Raw genomic sequence first — 20,064 nt, forward strand, 5'->3', positions numbered from 1 at the left:
CACAACCCTCTGCATAACCGTTCTCCCCGCTCGTGGGGTAGTTGCTTCATTTGGCCCTTTGATTTGAACGTGACGAGAGGGACCGAGAGAGAGCGAGAGCGATGCGACGAGAGAGAAAGAGAGGCGTTCAGCACGGTCAGATTGATTCAATTATGTGTGCGGATTAAATCAATTTGCTACTCGGACGGTTAGTTAGCCAGCGTGTGGTCACGCATTTTAATTAAGCATTGGGGCCGTCGTCGCATACACGCATTGCTCCGATGCGGATCTTCATCGCGAATTTTAAGCTGGTATTGAGTGGCTTATTAGAATTGGATAGAGTACCCTCAAGAACGATGATTACTCATCCCGGGTTTCATTCACCTACGGCGTATGAGGGCTAGTACTGTGCACGTTGCTTGCTATTGATTTTTTGAAAATGAAAGCATATCTATTGAAAGCAACAAAACTCTGGCTCGGGCAGCAAAAAACCGGGTGATCGTAAAACGATTTTCCGGCTCTAATAAATAATAATAAGCTCTTAAGCCGACCGAAGGATGACATCGTCGAAGGTTCGTGGCCCCGGAATTTATTGGTCGACCGTGTCAAAGCCCTGAAGATCCGAGATCCGGAACCGGAAAAAAAGGTAGTAAGCACACCCTTTAGCCCTTTTCTGCTGCTGGTGCTGCTGCTGCTGCTGCTGCTGCGGTGAGTTAATCTTGGGAGCTCGTCTGCAGCAGAGCATCCAGCAGAGCGGGTAGTCCGGGAGAGGGGGGGGGGAAAGGGGTTTATCCGTTGGCCGTTACCGCTACCGATGTGTTTTCGGACGGTTGGTTTGTGCTTCCATCCAGGCAGGATTTAAATATGTCGTGTCACACCGTTTTCGTTACCACTCTCTCTGCCTATAATACCTGAAAATCTTCTACGAGCCTCACGTGCACAGCAGCTGCAGCACTCCTGTGGCGGTCCTCCCTTACTGGATGCTCCGGCTATTCCGATCGGTATAGCTGCGGCTTAGCATGGATTTTGCGTCACAAACTCAGCGAAGCATTCGTTTTTCGGTGTCGCTTTCCGGCATTCTTTCTGACGCCTCTTTGGTCAGCAGTGGCACCTCTGCTGGTATCTCGAACTGTCACCGACTGTTTCGTTCTAATCGAGCGTTGATAACGACCCAGATATGGGCTGTTACGTGGGAAAACGAAGATGAAAAAAAAATGAAATCTTGAAATCCGAACGGTCCCCTCCGGGCAGTTGGCAAAGTTCAATCATTCGTAAAATGGTTGATTGAGTGGCCGTGGAGTGGAGACTGGCAAACCCTGTGGCATGAGATCTTGGTATGAGTATCGATCGGCCACTAACATCTCGCTTGACGCAGTTCTGGTAGAGCTAATCCCTCCCGGATTGAAACGCTCACCAGCAATGGCGTCGAAGAAGGGACACTAGAAGCGTGTTTTCGAGAAACTGTCCAAGTTGTTCATGCGTGTTTCTGTGTTTGTGTGTTTGTGTGTGGGTGCGGAGGGTTTTAATTGTTATTGACTCAGCACGAGCAATAGGGAACGAAAGGTAAATAATCCTCCATTGGTAGAACCAAGATGCGACCAAGACCGAGAGCTTAATGGTCCTCGGGATGTACCGGACTCCAAAATGTGTCATAAACTCCGATTCCGCCCGGTGGCTGATGATGACTTTCGTGCTGACCTTTTACCCTGACTGGCAGCTGATTGCTGTACGGTACTTGTGACCTCTTGTCTCGTGAGTGTAACAACGACCGGGAATCAATTTCGGGCAGGGACCGAATCGAGTGCTGCAGTTACCAGTGTGTTGAACCGCACATGATGGCGGCATCCCAACGGTACGAGGCATCCCGAAAACGACTAAATCTGATCAACAACATTCCGGTGCGGTCGTTTGCCGAAAACCGTACCGTAGCAGCTCAAATGGTGCTGCTGGCCATTTTAAAATCACTCACCACGTTTGTATCGCACGCTGATCCGCTCCGTTCCGCCGCGATGGATGAGTTCATAACCATTTCGGAGCACCGCAAGCACGACACGTACACGCCCGTACGTTGAACGTTGCAAATCCGGTTAGCCACGGGGACACGGGTTAGCTGCAGTAAATGGTGGCGAAATGAATGCAGTACGAGGTGGTCGTTACGCTGAATGGCGCTCGCTAACGCATTGTGTGGCGCACCCGTATATAAGTGTGCGCGTGTATGTGTGTGTATGTGGGGTCACAAAAGTGAGAGTCGTCTCCTTCGCCGGCAGCCAAAGCGGTTGTGAATACCAGCTCGGCAGTTTCAAGTTCAATTTGTCCGACATGATGGTTCCGCCCTATTTATAGGTGCAGTAAATTTAGAAATAAAGTAAAAGTCCTCTACCGTTTAAGGCCAAACCGGGGTGCAGTGAGAATGAACGGGCGAACGTCCACAGCCAATGACCTAACGGGACGCATCCCACCACCGGGCGACTGTTAAGCTGTTTTACATTTTTTGTTCGTAAATCACGAGAAAAACTAGCAGAGCAGTAAGAGCGAAAAAGATAGATAAAGGGAGATAAATAGAGAGACAGAGAAAGAAAGAAAGAAACAGAGAGAGAGAGAGAGAGAGAGAGAGAGAGAGAGAGAGAGAGAGAGCGAGATGCATTAGTTTTTCGCGACCATCGGGCGGAACGCGTTCGGTTTTGATTGCATAAACCGCTCGATGGAGACGCCTGGTTCGATGGAGACGCCTGGCCGCTCACGATTTGGCGAGACAAAACCTGGCGAGATTTGTTTGTTTGGCAACGGGCCAATGCGAGGGTAATATTATGTGCAAATATTACAAACGTTACTGAAGCAAATTTATTCCTTTTTTTTTAGACATTCAAACTAACACCACTTAGTGGATGCAGCAGTCCGTGCGAGCGCGACACGTTTTGTGTTGCACGATCTTCAGCGATTCAACGGTTCTGTATTTGAGGAAAACACAACGCTAGACCTCGCGTTGGCTCCCCACCGGCTGTGTGACCACCTGTTTTTAAGGGGGTTGGTTGGTTGGTTGGTTGGTGAGTTATTCTTAATTTTTCCCACGAAACGATTTGGATTCGTGCTGCTGCAGCGCCGACGACGACAGAGGGTCTTTCGGGAGAACAGAAATCACCATCTCTAGCCTAGACAGGCAAACGTTGGCAAACCGTCTTTTTGTCGGTCCCGGTTGGAATGGGTGCAAGAATCTAATTGCAAAACTCACGTTTTACCTGCTACGAAGCGTGGCCTAAAAACCGCGAACGAGTGAGATGCTGCTCACCGTTGCCCGGTGTGTGTGCGTGCGCCCGTGTGCGTGTCTGTGTGTGCTAGGGTTGCAGCAGACATTAGCAATGCTAATGCGATTGGAGATTTATCTGCTCGTCACGGCCCAGCGTTTCTCGTTTGTGGGCCGATGCCGTACCGATTATGCTAATGCTTTTACTATCATGATGAGAAAGCGATGCGTCGCTGCCCGCGGATGCCTTCTCGCGCACACAGAACCACAAGGTCACCTCCACACCCTACCCCCCTTCCCCCCACAAGGGATATCCATCGCGATTTACCAATCGCGGCCATCGATTGCTGAAGTTTTTAAAGAAGGCACCCCCTACAGAAGAGAGTCTTTGAGGAAGCGAAGAGGAGAAGCAGAAGAAACCAGAACAGAGCGGCGACGAGACGAAGAGTTTCATCATAAATCATCCACGGGGATTTGTCTTCGCGAACCGTTGGCCAACGCCGCGGTAGCACGTTCGAGTCTGGCTCGATGTGTGTGTCTGTTCGTGGCCTAAAGACCATTTCCCGGGAATCGTTTTTTTTCTCTCCTCTCTCCCTTTCTCAGCCGTTCTCTGCCGCAGTGACTCACTGCCGGTTGGTGGGGATGGTGGTAAGGGTAGAAGAAATACGATGCGACCCTCTCGGGGACACACGACGTATGGAAATTGCCGTGTAAAGGCCTGCACGTATCATGAATGAGTCCCGCCTCTAGGGCGTGTATGTTCCGTTTCTCGCTATCATCCTCCATTCTGCTCGGTGCACCCATGCCCCTGGCGCCCCATTCTGGCCCCGTTCTGGCCCCGTTCTGGGCCCGTTTTTTGCCTTTTTATTTTGCAGTTCCGGCCCAATTCTCGAGGCTCCTCGCAATCCGCTTTCCGTGCCTCTTTTCATTCGCGTGGCGTTAAAAAGGGGCAAACGGTTCTGTTCTGCGCGCTACGTTCGAGTGGAAGCGGTTCTGTTCTGCTTGCTGCTTGGTTCCGTGCCGTTCGCTTTTTACCGGAGAGAGAGGATACAGTTCGTTTGTCACCGGGAAACGACCTCAATAATGTGATTTGATGGTCACAGGATGTGCGGCGAGGGGAGGAAACCCGGGGATAGAAAAGCACATATTTATGCGCCCGCGGGATGCATGACCTTTTTGTAGGCTCACCTGTCAAATGGACCCCACACTTCATCTCCATTTTGCAAGAAAGTATTGTAGACCATTAACTGGTATTCCTCAAAAACCACTTTACTATATATACTCAAATGATCGTTTTTTGTGTGTGTTCTTTTTCGTTTCAGGTCGACCGATGCTGGAGTGTCGATCGTGCGTTAACAGACCTTATAACGGGTGAACCTGAACTGTCATGGTACGGTGCGTCAAAACCCCGGCCCCTGACAAGTGTAGCATATGACGTACCCAGAGGTTGTAAATTTAATTAAATTCGACTAACGCGCGCGTGTGTCACCCTCGGAGCTCGGACTGCCGTAGTACCGAGGGTACGGCACAGACCAGGTCGGCCTGGTTTGGTGGTTGGAAGCGTGTAAAATATTTCCATTTTAATGTTTCCATTTTCTCTCTTTCTCTTTCCGTGTTCGTAACACGCACACACACACACACACGCACACTCACACTCACATACACACACGGACACAAAGGAACATGCACGTTAAGAAGATTACGCCAGCAGATATTAAGAAAAACGTCAATCAAAATTAATGAAATCCGATCATCCAACGATGGTGGTGGTGGTGATGGTGTTTTCCGTGATGCACAGTGCACAGTGAGGGGAGTGTGAGCGCTGGAAACGCCCACATGGGCATTAACGGCGCGGCGAAGAGATAGTGCGCTGGTAGATAGTAGTTTGTGGAAATCACTAAAAGCAAGTGATGATAATTGAAATTGCATCAGCACTGATGCCTACTGGTGAAACTGTGACTCACGATCGATCGAAACCGATAATGATATGTTCATGTGATTGCCAACGGTTTACCACCCCGTACCCCATGATGTACTACTGGTGAACCGGTCACCGGCAGCGACAGAGGACAGCGACAGGTCATCCGGCCAGACAAAGTGCAAGAAAAAAAGGCGGATGAAAAAAAAGTTCGCTGAATCACTTCCGGCGCTGAAACGTTCCACATCGCTTACTGCAGGATTGCAGTAGTCCATTGGGCAGAGAGGTGGTGTTAAGGCTTCTGTCACCGTTGCTGCACCGGACAAGTGACGCCGATATGCTACGCAACTGTGGATGCTTTCAGCGGGCGAGGCGCAGCTCGAGCTTCGAGGACTCGTCATCCTGCCGCTCGTCGGAGATCGAGCGCGGTGGCGAGATGACGCCGCACAGTGGCAGTCTGCTGAAGCTGTTCACCTCGAAGGGCTGGTGCCGGCAGTGGCGAAAGAGTGGCCGGGGCATGAGCATGACCAAGATCGAGCGCAGTAAGTAATGGTTTGGTTTGGATTTGGATTTGGATTTGGGTTTGGGCTGTTTTGTTGTTAAAAAAATGGCCATCAGGCATTACAAACCTAGACTTGTCCTACAATGTTCTAGGTCGCTTGGTTCAGGCAAGGCTGACGGCTTTACGATGCACACATCGGCACACGTAATCCATTTTCACGCGTATCACGCTTTTATTATCTACCCCTAGAAGTACTTCTGTACCCGGACGGGATACCGAGATTTGGCTGGCGATAGAACGGTGCCCACGGTTTTCCACATTTACGGGCTGTGGATGTGGAAAAGCATCCGGGAGTATTGTTTCATTACCCGTTATCACACGTTGAGATTTAACGTTTACATTTTCCGCAACAAAGAGACATTGACCATGAAATGCCATAATGTTACAATCATGGCGGTAATCTCTGCTCCAGAATGCTGGATGCTCCCCACGGACAACACGGAGTACATTGTACACCATCGGCCTGGTTATAGTATGTTGTCAGGCACGTGTGTGTGTGTGTGTGTGTGAAGGAAAATTGAATTGCTGTTTTATACTGCCGCTGGTGCACTGTGAATTGCAGGGGCCCCCGATAGTTACTGGTAGCCTCGAATCCTACCGGTCGCTGGTCGGTCGGTTCAACGTTGAGGTTTCACTTATCTTCGGGGCTCGCTCCGCTAGGTTTATGGCCGGGGAATCGTAGCAAGGCACCATAAAAAGGGGGGCGACCGCAAAGCCACTAATAAGGAAGCACTGGAAGCATGTTTCCCAAGTGCCAAGGGAAAACGTGCCGGCGGTATAAAGCCATCGAGTAGTAGGTACCGTAGTAACGGTAACGAAGGCTGCAATTCCTCGAAGACGCAGATGGTGGTTATAAGAGAGGGAATTTCGATGGAACAATAGTTTGGCGTTCCCGTTCATGGTGCGCCGTGTTGCAGGTCTCGTCTCGTGATTCCCAAATGAAGTTACTAGTAAATCTGTGAAAGGACATTGACGATCCAATTAGATGTCTTGTTCGGGCATCTTCCACAAGACGCCATCTTCAAAAGCGACGAAACAGATGTGCTCGGTTCGAATAAAATTTATCAAGACAATGTGGTCACAATCAGCGCATGAAACCGCATCTTGGCCCCCTCATGCGATGGCTTCAATCGAGCGGTTGTCACTCACTCTGGCAGCGTGGGGCTCTGGTTACTGCTGCTGCTGCTCTGCTCGTAAACCGGTGACCTTGTGCAAATTTAATGATTCACTACTAGAAGCGAGCGAGCGAGCGAGCAGATGACATGCAGACTTTGGCCAAACATTTCGGTGTAAAAAACCCTGTACCCAACGCATCCACCAATGTCGTACGTGTTGATGGCGTTGGTGAAGGATAAAGTTTTTGCTGTTATTGGTGCACTGGTGGTAACTCCGGGGAATGAGTTCTTCGTTGCAATTTCCATGGCGTGCTCTCGATGTGTTGGTAGACGCAACACGAAAACCTAGCATAATGTCGTCGTCGTCGTTACAATGTTGTTTGTTCAGGTTTTTTTCTTTTCGTTTGGTGGGAAAGTTGATAAAAGTAGAAGCGAAAGTGTCCAAAAGGAGGGCCAGTATTCAATTTTCATCCAACACATGCCAAAAGTGCAACATTACGGCCGTGTCGGGTCCAAAAGGGTGGCCGACGAGCGTATGGAAATCGTTAAAATTTGATCGAACCACGGCTCCACGGGTCCGGTTGGCTGGCGAAGCAGAACGGTGCAAGGGAACGCGTTAAAAGGAAATTATGAGCAAAACATGAACATAACATTTCCATCATCTACCTTCAGTGCACGACAGAGAAGAGAGAGAGAGAGAGAAAGAAGGAAAAAAGGGTAAACCCATAACCTCTCCTTCACCTCTTCCCTGAGCACCACCGCTTCTCATGCCGGTCGTGGTTTTGGTGACTGTCCTGGAGTGACGGATGGGAAAACTCGTTTCCGTGGCACCGTACCGCGTGCGTGGAGAAGCCTGATACTGAAAAGGGGGTTGATGAGGAAAGGGAAAAGGGCGGAGGAAAGGGCGGAAACTAATTTTCACGCGAAACTGTGCCAACGCCACTGCGGTTGTATGCGCAAAAGTAAACAGTGGCGTCGTCTTGCCGTAACCACGATGATGGTCGAGGCCTTAAAGGGGGAGCTGAAGTGCCTTGGGAGAAGCGGACAGGGGAATAAGGATGTGAGACCGTTTGCCGTGCCGTGTGTACCCGGCACGCACAGCGCTACGGTACGGATATAAATAGAGAACAACTAACGCATGATAAATGGATGAAAGGACGTGAAGTGGCTGACTGGCTGGCTGGCTGGCGGTGGCCAGCGACGCCGGTTCTGCGGTTCATTCATAAACATGCTCGCGAAGGCACAAAGAATAAAAATGGAAGGACAGAAAAAAAAAACACAAAATGGGCTTTGGCGACACGGAAGGACAGAACGTGCACGCCAAGTCTACCACAAACACCTCATACAGTACCTACGCTGATTTGATAAAGCGTCATTCACACACACACACACACACACACACGGAAGAATGGATGAGTTCTTGCGACGAGTTTTACGAAATCATAAGATAAATTGATCCACCACCAGAAGTCCAAGGACGCACCTCAGAACGTCATCCATCGATCAAATCTAACTGCAGCTTTGATCGAAAAGTAAAGCACTTCAGCGCCTCAGCTTTGGTTGGTCATTCCCTGGACCGCTCGTCGGGGTCCAGAGAGCGATGGTTGAGCTCTGGTGGAGTGACATTTTTCTTGACTTTACTCTATTGCCAATCCTCTGCATTCTTGGGACCGGGAATTGGACGAATGTCGACGTTCCACTTTCATGTGGTGGAAGACCTCAGCTTTATAGGTCAACCGGCGACTCCCGCCCGGGCAAAACTCTCCAGTGGAAGGATTTGGCAAATGCAAATCCGCAAAATTTTCCTTGGAAATCCTCTTAGCCATCCTTTTACGCCATCCTTTCACAACCTCCTTGTGGAGTCGTTTTGCCGACTTTGCAGTACGGGAACTTAAACGAAAATTAATTCAAAATCCAACGGATGATTTCGACCAGGAGCGGTTCCGTGTGCGCCTAGATTGCTTACATTTTGATTGCGTCCTCCACAACGGTGCTGAAGTTGGTCTTCTTATGGCTCTCGAATTTTTTCAGCCCATCTCGGGGTTATTTGAAAATGTAATTTAAAAATGTTATCGAGTACGAACAGCCCCGGGAAGTCGGGTTGCCAATTGGCTAGAAAATGGCCGGAAGACCGATCCACCAGCCGATATTGGCCACTGGCAGAGTTCGGGATTGCAGATCGTTAAAGATTCCTAATTTGCTGATAATTGAATTTGTCGAAAATTCGAAGGACCATTTTTGGGAAGTTGATTAAGGGACCAGAACAAACACCACATTTCGGAAACTGGGCGGCAAACTGTGTGGAAAGAAAATGGAAATCCGAATAGAATCAGGCAGTTCTCCCTTTTTGGTCCTCCACGGAATCTCTCTTTAATTATAATTCCACTCGACGGCAGCGGCCCTGGAATCCTCTGGACATGTCAAGGCCGCGGCGTGTCACGTTGCAGATTGGGACAAAAACTCTCAAAGTAACGGGGGCTTTGGTGGTGGTGGTGCGCATACCCCGTTTTTCCCCCCAAAAGTTGTGCCCGTTTGGTGTGACTCGGCCGACCAGCCAGCCAGCCAACCGAGGTGTAGCGTAAATCAAGTGAAAACTCAATTTCTTCCGACTGTCACGGCGAGTTTGCTTAATTTTCTAGACTAGATCACCGACGGAAGGACGGCGACGGTGACGGTGGCTCATGGACGCAAGTACTCCCTTCGGACGCTAAGTGATCCATTCTACCACCCCTGGGGAGGATGGCAGCTCGCGGTCCCGGACCCTTGCGACGCGAATGGAAGAAATGTTAACAGAAAAAGTTAAATAATAATACCATCACGGCGCGGCGCGTGTTTTTATATGCTACCCACCCTGTTTGGACTCGATTCGGCTCAGATCTCTTCGCTCTTTCCTACCCCCCCGGGGGGCCGACATGGTTAACCAGTGCCGCGTCTCATCTTTTGGCAGCCAAAGCGTGCGGAGGATTGCGTCACGAAACCCACTTCAATGAACCCGAACAGAGAGGCGGTCGCTCTCTCTCTTTCTCTCTCTCTCTCTCTCTTCTTCTTCTTCTTCTTCTTCTTCTCTCTCTCTCTCTCTTTCTCCCTCTCCCGGGACATTGGTTGCAAAATAAAACTGTCGTTTTACAAATTTATGGTTACATAAACTACCGGGCATCATCCCCCCTCAAAAAACCAACCAAAAGACATTTCGAAAGCTTGCAGATACGGGCGGATGCTTTCCGCTCGGTCTCGGTAACGTCTCGGTGGCGCAGTGGTGGACGAGGAAATGAGGCTGACTGGCTGGTGAACATGCAAACACATTACACGCTGGGAATTATCTTTGCTCTGCCGTATGCTTTCTCATGCTGCTGCTGTTGCTGTAATCATTAGAAAGGAGGATGATGGTAATGGTGTCAGCTTGAGTTACAAGAAGAACAAGATTCGCTTTAATTTGTCCCTGAAACCAAGATCCGGCACTCCGGGGTTTCTTCGGTTAGATCGTGAACTTTCGCCTTTAAAATGGAGTTCACGTGAAGACGTGGAAGGTTTTCAGTTCTGGCCACCACCGGTGTCGCCGGCGACGCGGTGGTGTGCCTGGTGTTCGGCATTGCATTATCCATCGTTTTACGAGCCAAAAAGGCTGGAAGGCGTGCGTGGCCAGCCAGCTGCAGGCTCGAGCAATCATTAGCACCCGCCAGCGAGTTTAATGGGTTTTCTGATTCGCACCGGAGACCGGCGCCTGAGAGGGGCCAAACAGAATCCATTAATGCATGTTGGATTGAGTAACGGCTGGAGAGTGTAGGAAGAAAGCACGCGCGCGGCCGCAAGAGTGAGAGAGAGAGAGAGAGAGAGTCTGTAGCTTTCTAAAAGCATCCCATTGATGATGGGATGGTAATCGAGTTATGGTTTTTTTTACCTCCTTAAATTATGGTTGCATTCATTAGGCAGCAACCTTTCAAAGGATCTCGTCTTTCTGGTCTGATCGTCTCAAGATGGTCGTCGCTGTCGTCGTCGTCGTCGTCGTCGAGGAAGCAATGTGGTTCTTATTTCCTTTTCACCTCTTACCAAACCACAATCAGAATTATATTTCCGCTGCGAGGGGGTTGCAAAAAGCTCGTTCGATGATTCTTGAACTGCTTCTCGTCTCGAAAGTCCGTTGGTTGAAGATGAAAAAAGCCTTAAAGGGTTGCAGGATGATGGTCGTCCGGGCAGCAGAATCAGACCTAGTCGCGAGTAAAATAGCAAAAACAACATCGATAGCGCTGCGTCGACGGCGATTAGGGTACGAAATGAGCCGACAACACGCGAGCTGCTCAAGAGTCAGCCGCCAACTTGCCCGCCAGGAATGCCCGCTCGGTTGGGATACGGTTTGAAATTTATTTTCCCGCAATGCCTCTGGCACCTTACTCATGGCTGTGGCAGACTAGCCACTCTCTCTCTCTCTCTCTCTCTTTCGCTCTCTCTCGCTCTCGCTATCCCCGTTTCAAGCCATCCATTATTTGATTTTTCCGGTCTAATCAGACGCCGTGGCAGATGTGGTCCCCCTCCCTTAGGAGAACCGTCAGGTCCCGGGACGATGCTTACCAATTAAGTACAATTTACTAAACCGTGTTTTCCGGATTTTCCGCCAGCGTGCGCGTGCGGAAGGGAGCGTGGGTTAGATTGATTTTATCGTACCGTCATCGTGCGTAGCACCGGACCGGAGCTGAGTGACTGGCTGGCAGGCTGGCAGGTTGGCAGGCTGAAGTAAGTGTTCCTCTTTCTTCTCCTCCTCCTCTTCCGATGAAAAGGGAACGCCACCTTGGTCGCCACCGGAAACAAAATTGGTTCAGTGGGAAATCGAATAACCGGAAACCGATGGAGGCGCCGGTGTTTTATGACTTCGATTAAACGGATGAAATTTATGGTCGTCCCAGGTTAGAGTGTGTATGTGTGTGTGTGTTTGTTTGGTCAGACCAAAAGTGATCGATTGCTTGAAGCAATCAGCTTGTGAGAAATTGTAAAGGGAGAAAAACGGTAATAAGATAAGAAAGCTCGAAAGCTTCGGTTGAGATGATCCGTCGGATAAACAGTATTTAATCTCGCGTCACGTTTCCACTCATATGATCACCTTGCTTTATGATCATGCCGCTGTATCAAATTAGCACTACATCAGGAGCAGCAACAATGGCCGTTTCGTGGCATAGTAATTAGCGTTGTCAATGGGTCGTTTTTTGGGGGGTCAAGCCGTTATGCTGTCGTGCTCGGCTACCGGTGTCCTGTTTTAGTATTCATTGCGCTCGTTCCCTGTTCCCACTCCCCAAAAACCGGGCTTCGCTCTATCGGGCCAACCTGCTATTACGCGCTTCGTTATGCTCATTATGCTACCCTCTTTTCGGGTGGGCATTCCAGGGCGACCTGACTGCCTGCCTGCCTGCCTATCGAAAGAATTAATGTGATTCGATACGTTGGCATTTGCTGGCGCTCTGCCATGGGCCCCGTGCCCTGTAATTGAGAATCTCATTTCGGGAGTTTGCAGCAATGGCAAAGGGCATCGATAGTGTGTGTTTGTGTGTTGTGCACCACAAAATGACACGCTATTAGCATAATTCGGAATTCATTGGTTTTTCGTGCGAAAGATCGGGAATTGTTTTGCTTTTGGATTTGTGGCGACCTGGTCGGTGTGAGCATTGCTGCTCGCTCACATAATTTGCTACTAGCTTACTAATCATCCCTGGATCTAGGCTTATCGCTGAGCGAGAACGTGTAGTACACGGTATTTGCGTTGCATTGGTTAGAAATGTTAGATAGCCCCGTTAGGAAGATGTATCAGATACCGTTAGCCATGTCGATCAATTACCATTAGTGTGCCGCCATGATTAGCGAGTTGACCACGGGCGCAAAAGTGTTCAAAATGCATCCATTGATTCGGTTTTTGTGGTTGACAGTTGGCGGGTAGCAGTGTCCGGAATATCCGCAATCTGTGGTTTGGTTTTGGGCTTTCGTGGAAACTTTTACGCCACTCCGTAAATCGCCTCTCGCTGCTTTTGGTGGCGCTTTCCGCCTTTTGACTGTGCATTTCTGTAATTACCTTTAAGTATGATAGATCCATGGAGGAGAGACTCATAAATAGGAAACAAAAGAGCGATTTAGCAAGCATAAGAGAGCAAAAAATAGAAGCACGCCCATCCTGAATAAGAGCTTGAAAGTATCGATCGTGGAACGGAATACAAAGTAATGGAAACGCCTTTTGAACGCAGGTGTTTGACGCGTGGCGTAAAAAGCCAGAAGGCGCTTCAATCACTGTCTGCAACTAATGAGCGTCGCCTAATTAAACTCTGTTGACCTTTCCGGGCTGTGTACGCGATGCAGTACGCGGCAATGGTGCCATGCACCAGGTACATCACCACGGTCGCTATCTCTCTCTCTCTCTCTCTCTCTCTCTCTCTCTGTTTCGCTTGTCTTGTAGGTGATTAATCGATATCTCCCGCGAGCATCGCATTTAATTAAAACCGAAAGCTCTCTCCTTTGCAGCGACCTACCTTGTCCTTCCGCTTTGCCGTGCTTCTTCAGCGTCCTGCCTTTTTAGGTTTTTTTTTTACTTTTTAAACCCGTCGCCTTGGATAAAAACCTCATCAATATTAACACTGGAAACATATTACCTGTCGAGTTTTCACCCCGGGGGGGAGCAACAATAAATTGAATGAAATGAAACGAAAGAGCAAAACACGATACCGGCTTGGGAGTGGCCAGCTTTTGCAACAGATTTGATTGCTTACCGCTTTACCGCGAAGACAGAAAAGAGGCGAAAGTATCAGTAGGAAACGCAGTCCAGTATTTAGCGGTTTCCCTCTCTTTTTTCGATCGCGATAAGGCCGATATCTAATCGGCTTATAGTTGCGACCCAATGCGGTTAACGAAGTTCACGGCGGCGACTGTCGGTCGAATCGTTTGGTGAAGGATTGACGAAAGGAAGCGACTTTCCCAAGAAGGATTATGGAGCGGCAACGGATAGTTTTCGATCGTGAGGAACTTAGAATCAGTCTGCAGGGTCGCTAGAAGATGATAACTGACGTATATAATGCCTCTTAAGACTTAGTTCCTACGAAAAATCCCCCAAACATTAATGTGGCAAGCGGGATCCACCAGCCGGCAGGTATTTCGTGCACATTCGAAGCCAGAATCGCAAAACTCTGTCCAACTGTGTGTGCTTGTGTTAATGATCCAGCACGTTGGATGCTGGATTGCCTTAAGGTTTTAGTGTGTCTGATGGTTCAGGATGGACCAGCATTGAGTTAATACTTATAAGGAACTATTCAGGATTGATTGAAGTTACTTACAATGAGACTAGACTTCGAGTGCATTGAGGAGTCTCTCGATCACCATTACATCCGGTGTGTTGTCCTTGAAGCAATTCAGTCGAATGACTATTCCAGCTGCTAGCACGCCCACACCGGTTCTACTTCGTCTCTGGGGAAACTGTCGGCCATAATTGGAATGTGGAGTTGGGGAGGAAAAAAGAAGAAGTGGTCTATCGGGCTAAAGATGGCCCCAATGTCCGCTGTAATTATTTGTACACGCAACAGGCGCAAAACAAATGACGAACGTCGGAATGCTTTCGTGCAGCTTGCCATAACCTTTAGTGGCGAGTTCTATTCAGCACAACCTTACAGAGCCATCCGCCTGGGTGTGTGTGTGCGTGTGTGTGCACGTGGGTTCAATTAATGAGCTCTTTGTCCTCCCCCGCGCTTCCAAGTTTGGATGGGTAAGTGTCGCGAGCACGAAGCGACGACGACGACGACGACGACGACGAAAATAATGATAACGATAATGATGATACCTTGGTAGTTGTGGGTGATGTGTGCCTGGGTTGGGGAAGGTTCCTTTGGAGTCAAAGTGCCACCCAGTGAAAGCAAGAATAATGGCCAACATTGTATAGCACAAGCGTGTTTAGTGTGTACCGTTAAAGAGTCCGACCTGACCGTGAGGCCTTCTAGCCTCCGGAGACTTGGTGACTCGCACGGAACGAGAAGGAGGTGAGGTGAGGATACGCATTTCTTCCTCATCCACTTCTCTCCCAGGCCGGCCGTGAAAGCCTGATTGTTCGGTTGGCATGTTTAATGAGTTTTTAATTGGAATAAATTTGGGCCGGTCCTCCACCAAACAAACGACAATAAATCGTGGACGGTTCAACGCCATCGATGCGGGCGCCTTCTTGGCGATGAAAACTGTCCGCCCCAGGCTCTCAGGAAGGCTCCAGGCTGCTTCGGTGACATTAATTAGAAAATATTTATGTAATCGCTTAGTGTTGGGTGAGGTATTTCAAGAAAAGAAATTTACATTCCGATGATGGGTAAGCGGAGTAGCAAGAGTAGCACTGTAGTCGGCAAGGTCATTTCGGTAAACAACAGGCCATTCCGACAAACAAGCGAGACTTTGGTGCTAAGTTGATCGTAACTTACGGCAAAGTTTACAAGCCAACCGAAACCGACCGACCGAAACGTTTGAGAAGTTCTGTCTGTAATGTTCTGGCCGGCCGTGCGCCAGTGTGTATGTGTGCGGGGAACATCGAAATAATGAATTGCGATGCCGGTAAGTCGATGATCGATTTCGGTATCACTTTTTTGGGGGGTTCCGTGCCATGGTGTTGGTAAAACATTCAACGACGCGGAACGGAATTCGTCTTCCTAGGTTCGAGTTGGCTGTCGAGTCCGTTGCCAGGTGACAAGAGCGAGCGACCGCGTGAACGAGAAAGTTTTCACGGGGCTGCGTCGACAGTACAATGGAAAATGGTAAATCCTGCTGCCTGCAGGAATTCCTGCACCAGGGACAGCGCGGTAGGGAAAAGTTAAATGAATTAATAAATTATTCCGTTTACTCTTGGGTTGAAAAACTTTTCGCCTCGCAATTTTGTATCTGTGCATCGACTGTTTTCCTTGAGGTAGCATCCAAAAGTTTGCCCAAACCTGTGGGAACATTTGGTGTTCTTATCTGGTTCTAATCTTGCCTTTAATCGGATAACACGTTTTTCTCTTTTTCTCTCTCTTTCTCCCGCCATATTTTAAAAAATTTAACACATCAAATTTAAACCGTTAGCGATGAAGGCCGCCATCCTGATACAGCGCTGGTACCGACGGTTTCTCGCTCGGATAGAGATCCGTCGGCGCTACACGTGGACCATCTTCCAGAGCATCGAGTACGCCGGTGAACAGGACCAAGTTCGGGTAAGTGTGTTCGATCACGGAAACGGAGCATGTCATGCTGCACCGTACCTAGCGATCGAAAATAATATTTCATTCGCTGTTGTGAACGATTCCCGTTTCCTTTTTACTTAATTAACCGAATCGAAGCGAAGTGGTTATCACACGGAAAACACTGGACTGGGTATAGCCGGTCAATGTAACTGTTTGCCCAATGCAATGCACATATCGATCCAATGATAGCCAGCGTTTACGTTGCTCGAGTTGCGATGCTGTGAAGCAGATTAACGCGTATCACATATCCAGCGAGCATATCCGGTGGCGAGCGTGCTACGTGCTCTTGCTGGCAATAATGGCGTTGGTCGCTTGCGCACGGTTTTTGAGTAAAGTAGATCAAATATTTACCCGATACTACCAGCTATCCAGAGACCAGCAGCAGTAGCAGCATCAGCGTAGTGTGTGCATGCGAGAATATGAGCTGCCGAGTGGAGTAGGATGTTATTGATTTTGAATTATGCCACGCAACGGTGGGTTGTTGTTGCCGATTGCCGATCGCACACCGGCAGACCATACCACAGACTGATGCACCGAAGAAGATGCACGCTTTCCTTGCTGAAACTGAAGACGAGGCACGTGGTCGAGGTCGATTCATCTCGGTCTGGCAGGATATAAATATATCCCTGGGAACTGGATGCACATGCTCTGGTGCGCTCCGGTGTTGAGTGCTGTTCGTTCCGTTTCGCTTCGGTTCTATTGTTTGTTGTTTGTTCTCTCCATGCTCCGTCGAGCGATCGAATAAGCGATCTGTGATAATCCCAGCGTTCTTAGTTCGCGCGTTCTGACCATCTCATCTTTCTTTCCACTCCACAGTTGTACAACTTTTTCAATGCACTGCTTACGCACATTCCAGAAACGGCGGGACGCACGCTCGACTCGCAGAACACGTCCCGTTCCTCGTCCGCAGGTAAGCGAGTGAGTGAGTGAGCGATCCATACGCCTTCGTCATGTTTTTCTGTTGGATTTGAAGTTTCAAAGTTCGCAACAAAAACACACACACAGATTCCACGCTTCACATTGCGAGAAACGCATCCTTGTCGAGCATACTAGCAAACCATGCAAAGTGTGTGCGTGCGTGCGTGTGTGTGTGACTCAGCAAATGGCGTGCACTCGGCCACTTGGCTTTCGAATTGCAGCTTGGAGCGAAGCGACAAACGATAGAGGAAACCGAATATCAAATTCTGGAATCTCTCACTCACCTCCCAGATCTGTACTCGTCATGTTTCGACTACCATTAACCTGAGCATTTCGTTCGATCTGGTGTTTTTATTCTTTTCTCTCTCTCTCTCTCTCTCTCTCTTTCTCTTTCTCTTTCTCTCTTTTTCTCTCTCTCACTCTCTTTGTCTCTCCTTTTGACTATTTTAACCTTGTCTGATTCTCCGTTTTTTTTCAATTCGGTTTTCCATTACCACCTCCTGCACTGCCACTTTACGACATTTCCGGCCTTTTGGTAACTTACTGTTTGACTTGTTTCTCGTTTGTTTGGTCCAATATTGCTTGTCTGGTTGCTGTCCAACCGCGCATCTCTCTACTTTTTCTCTCTGTACCTTTTCATCCCGTCTGCATCGCTCACTCTCATCGCACTGTGTTTGGTTTTACTTGAACGTTCTTCTTTTGGTTTGTTCACGGATTTCCATTCCCTAACGCTGTTCGACTGAAAATCGCGCGTCTGTCATCATACCATGTGCACGTATACATACACACACACAACCCCAATCTATGATAACTTAAAATGGCTTCTAAACGGGCCACGGGCTGCCAACCAACCTTGACACGCCTTCATCACCTTCACCATCACCACCACCACCCAACTACCAACACCGACAGAGGCACTGAATATGAAATTTTCCGACGAATCGGACGATCTAGCCGACGAGGGCATTACCGGGCCGGACCGGGGCTATCAGGGACCGGAGATCAAATTTCCGCTCGACAAAAAGGAGCTGGAAGTCATCATCGATCTGTTCCGGAAGAAGAAGAACCGGCTGCACGCCAAGTACGTGGCCGGCATACTGCGCGAGGCGACGTCCAAGCTGAAGCGGCTGCCCAACCTCAACCAGGCATCGACCGCCATCTCCAAACAGGTGACGATCTGTGGCGATCTGCACGGCAAGCTGGACGATCTGTTGGTCGTATTTCACAAGGTAAGCATGGATTCTGCCCGCCTGCCTGCCTGCCTGCCTGCCTGACTGCCCGATAGACGTCAAGATGCATGCCAGTTGATTATGCATGGTACAATGAACTTTGTGAATCTAATTTACGTTAGCAAATGGACGAGTAACAAAAGCGTCAAAAGCGTTCGAGGGTGCCCCGATCCCGTTTCGATGATTAATATTGATCAATTCCAAGCCCCTACACCGGATCCACATCCGTTCCGGATGATGGTGCTGAATACATTTTAAACAAGATAATCTACTCGATTGCACCAACAAATCAACAAACGACAAATTGCATGCCCCCCGCCCCACCCCACCCCTTCCTGCATATCCGCAATGAATAGTATACTCTCTTGTTCATCCATCCGGTCGTATATGCTCTCCTCCACGTCCCTCTTCACCCCTCAGAATGGACTGCCATCGCCGGAAAACCCGTACGTGTTCAACGGGGACTTCGTGGACCGGGGCAAGAAAGGGCTCGAGGTGCTGCTGTTGCTTCTCTGCACCTTTCTCGTGTTTCCCGGCGGCGTGTTCCTGAACCGGGGCAACCACGAGGACACGGTCATGAACGCCCGGTACGGCTTCATCCGGGAGGTGCACCAGAAATACAAACACAACGCCGAAAGACTGCTGAAGCTCATCGATGAGGTATACCGGTGGCTACCGCTAGGGACGATAGTTAACAACCGTGTGCTGGTGGTGCACGGTGGCATTTCCGATTCCACCGATCTCGATCTCATCCGCAGCCTGGACCGGGGCAAGGTAAAACCCCGGAATTGCTTTCTGAAGTTGCTAACGAATTCGCTAACGAAATGCTTCTCTGCTTCCGTTTTGCCAAACATGTGCTCCGGACGGTGCTGACGGACTTGTGCGCTGCCACTACGCTGGACACCGGTAATGGTACAGTATATCTCGCTGCTGCGTCCGCCTATCACCGAGAGTACCGCACCCGGTGCCGAAATCATCGATAAAGTCGAATGGAAGCAGGTAATTGGCGGTAGTATTGACGGGTCGTAGATTCGCTGTGGTGTATTGCTGTGGAGCCCCTGGGAGTCAACCTCGTTACAATCCCTCGAAACTGCTTCTTCCACTTCTGTACCAACTTCTGCCAAGTGATTTCTGCCTGACGTCAAGTACCTTAGCGAGCCTTGGACGGTAGCGCAAGACGTAGACCGAGTAAACACACAAGGGGTCAAAGGAAATGACTTATTTGATATTATCGTATAGGGACATGGATATGGCACCAGGGTCGAAGATGGTAATGTAATGAAGCTGTAGACGTGGTCCGTACTCCCCCCTTCAAGCTTCAAGTATTATTCTTGCGTACGGTCAAGATGATGACGAGAACGGGAACGCTCGAGCATGTAAAAGCTTTATCGTAACTGAGCCGGAAGTACGTACACGTCCGGACATGCTTGTGGACGATGTGGGCGGTGTGCATCCATAAATAGCTGCTTGTAGCTTTACTTTCTGTGACACCTTCCCTATCCGTTTTCCAGAGCGAGGGCCGTCTATGTGTGTGTGTGGTAAGGCCTTTTGTACATGATGGACGAGAACAGCTTTTCGAGTCCGAGTTGGTGCTTCCTTGCGGAACCTTATCGGTTCTCCACCGACCTACTTGCAAACACGGTGCAAACACGTGATGGGTTATCGGATTTTGTGTACACACCACGTCGGACATGTCGGGCACTTTAGCCAATACTCGATAACGTTTAGCTAGTGTGGCGCAGAATTAGATTAAAGAAAGAACGTACGAAACGCTACTGCATGGACTTCGGTTTCGGTATCTTAACACCTCGTGACACCAGGGATAATACGTGGTTCAGCCACCATTTTTCTTTGACTGAAGCTGAGAGGAAAAGGAACGCTCATGTT

At 49.3% G+C, this 20,064-nt stretch overlaps 1 protein-coding gene across 1 annotated transcript in view; it reads left to right on the top strand.

The window, feature by feature from the left end:
* The first annotated feature begins 1,814 nt into the window (after positions 1–1,814).
* LOC125958313 (serine/threonine-protein phosphatase rdgC) overlaps positions 1,815–20,064 on the top strand; it is a 24,666-nt gene continuing 6,416 nt past the window's right edge. The window contains exons 1-7 of the mRNA XM_049691581.1: positions 1,815–2,042; positions 5,398–5,680; positions 15,873–16,000; positions 16,847–16,940; positions 17,861–18,177; positions 18,598–18,951; positions 19,096–19,176. Coding sequence (XP_049547538.1) covers positions 1,815–2,042; positions 5,398–5,680; positions 15,873–16,000; positions 16,847–16,940; positions 17,861–18,177; positions 18,598–18,951; positions 19,096–19,176 — 1,485 coding nt within the window. The remainder of the gene's footprint in view (positions 2,043–5,397; positions 5,681–15,872; positions 16,001–16,846; positions 16,941–17,860; positions 18,178–18,597; positions 18,952–19,095; positions 19,177–20,064) is intronic.

Source organism: Anopheles darlingi, chromosome 3 (genome assembly GCF_943734745.1).
Source record: "Anopheles darlingi chromosome 3, idAnoDarlMG_H_01, whole genome shotgun sequence".
Lineage (NCBI taxonomy): Eukaryota > Metazoa > Arthropoda > Insecta > Diptera > Culicidae > Anopheles > Anopheles darlingi.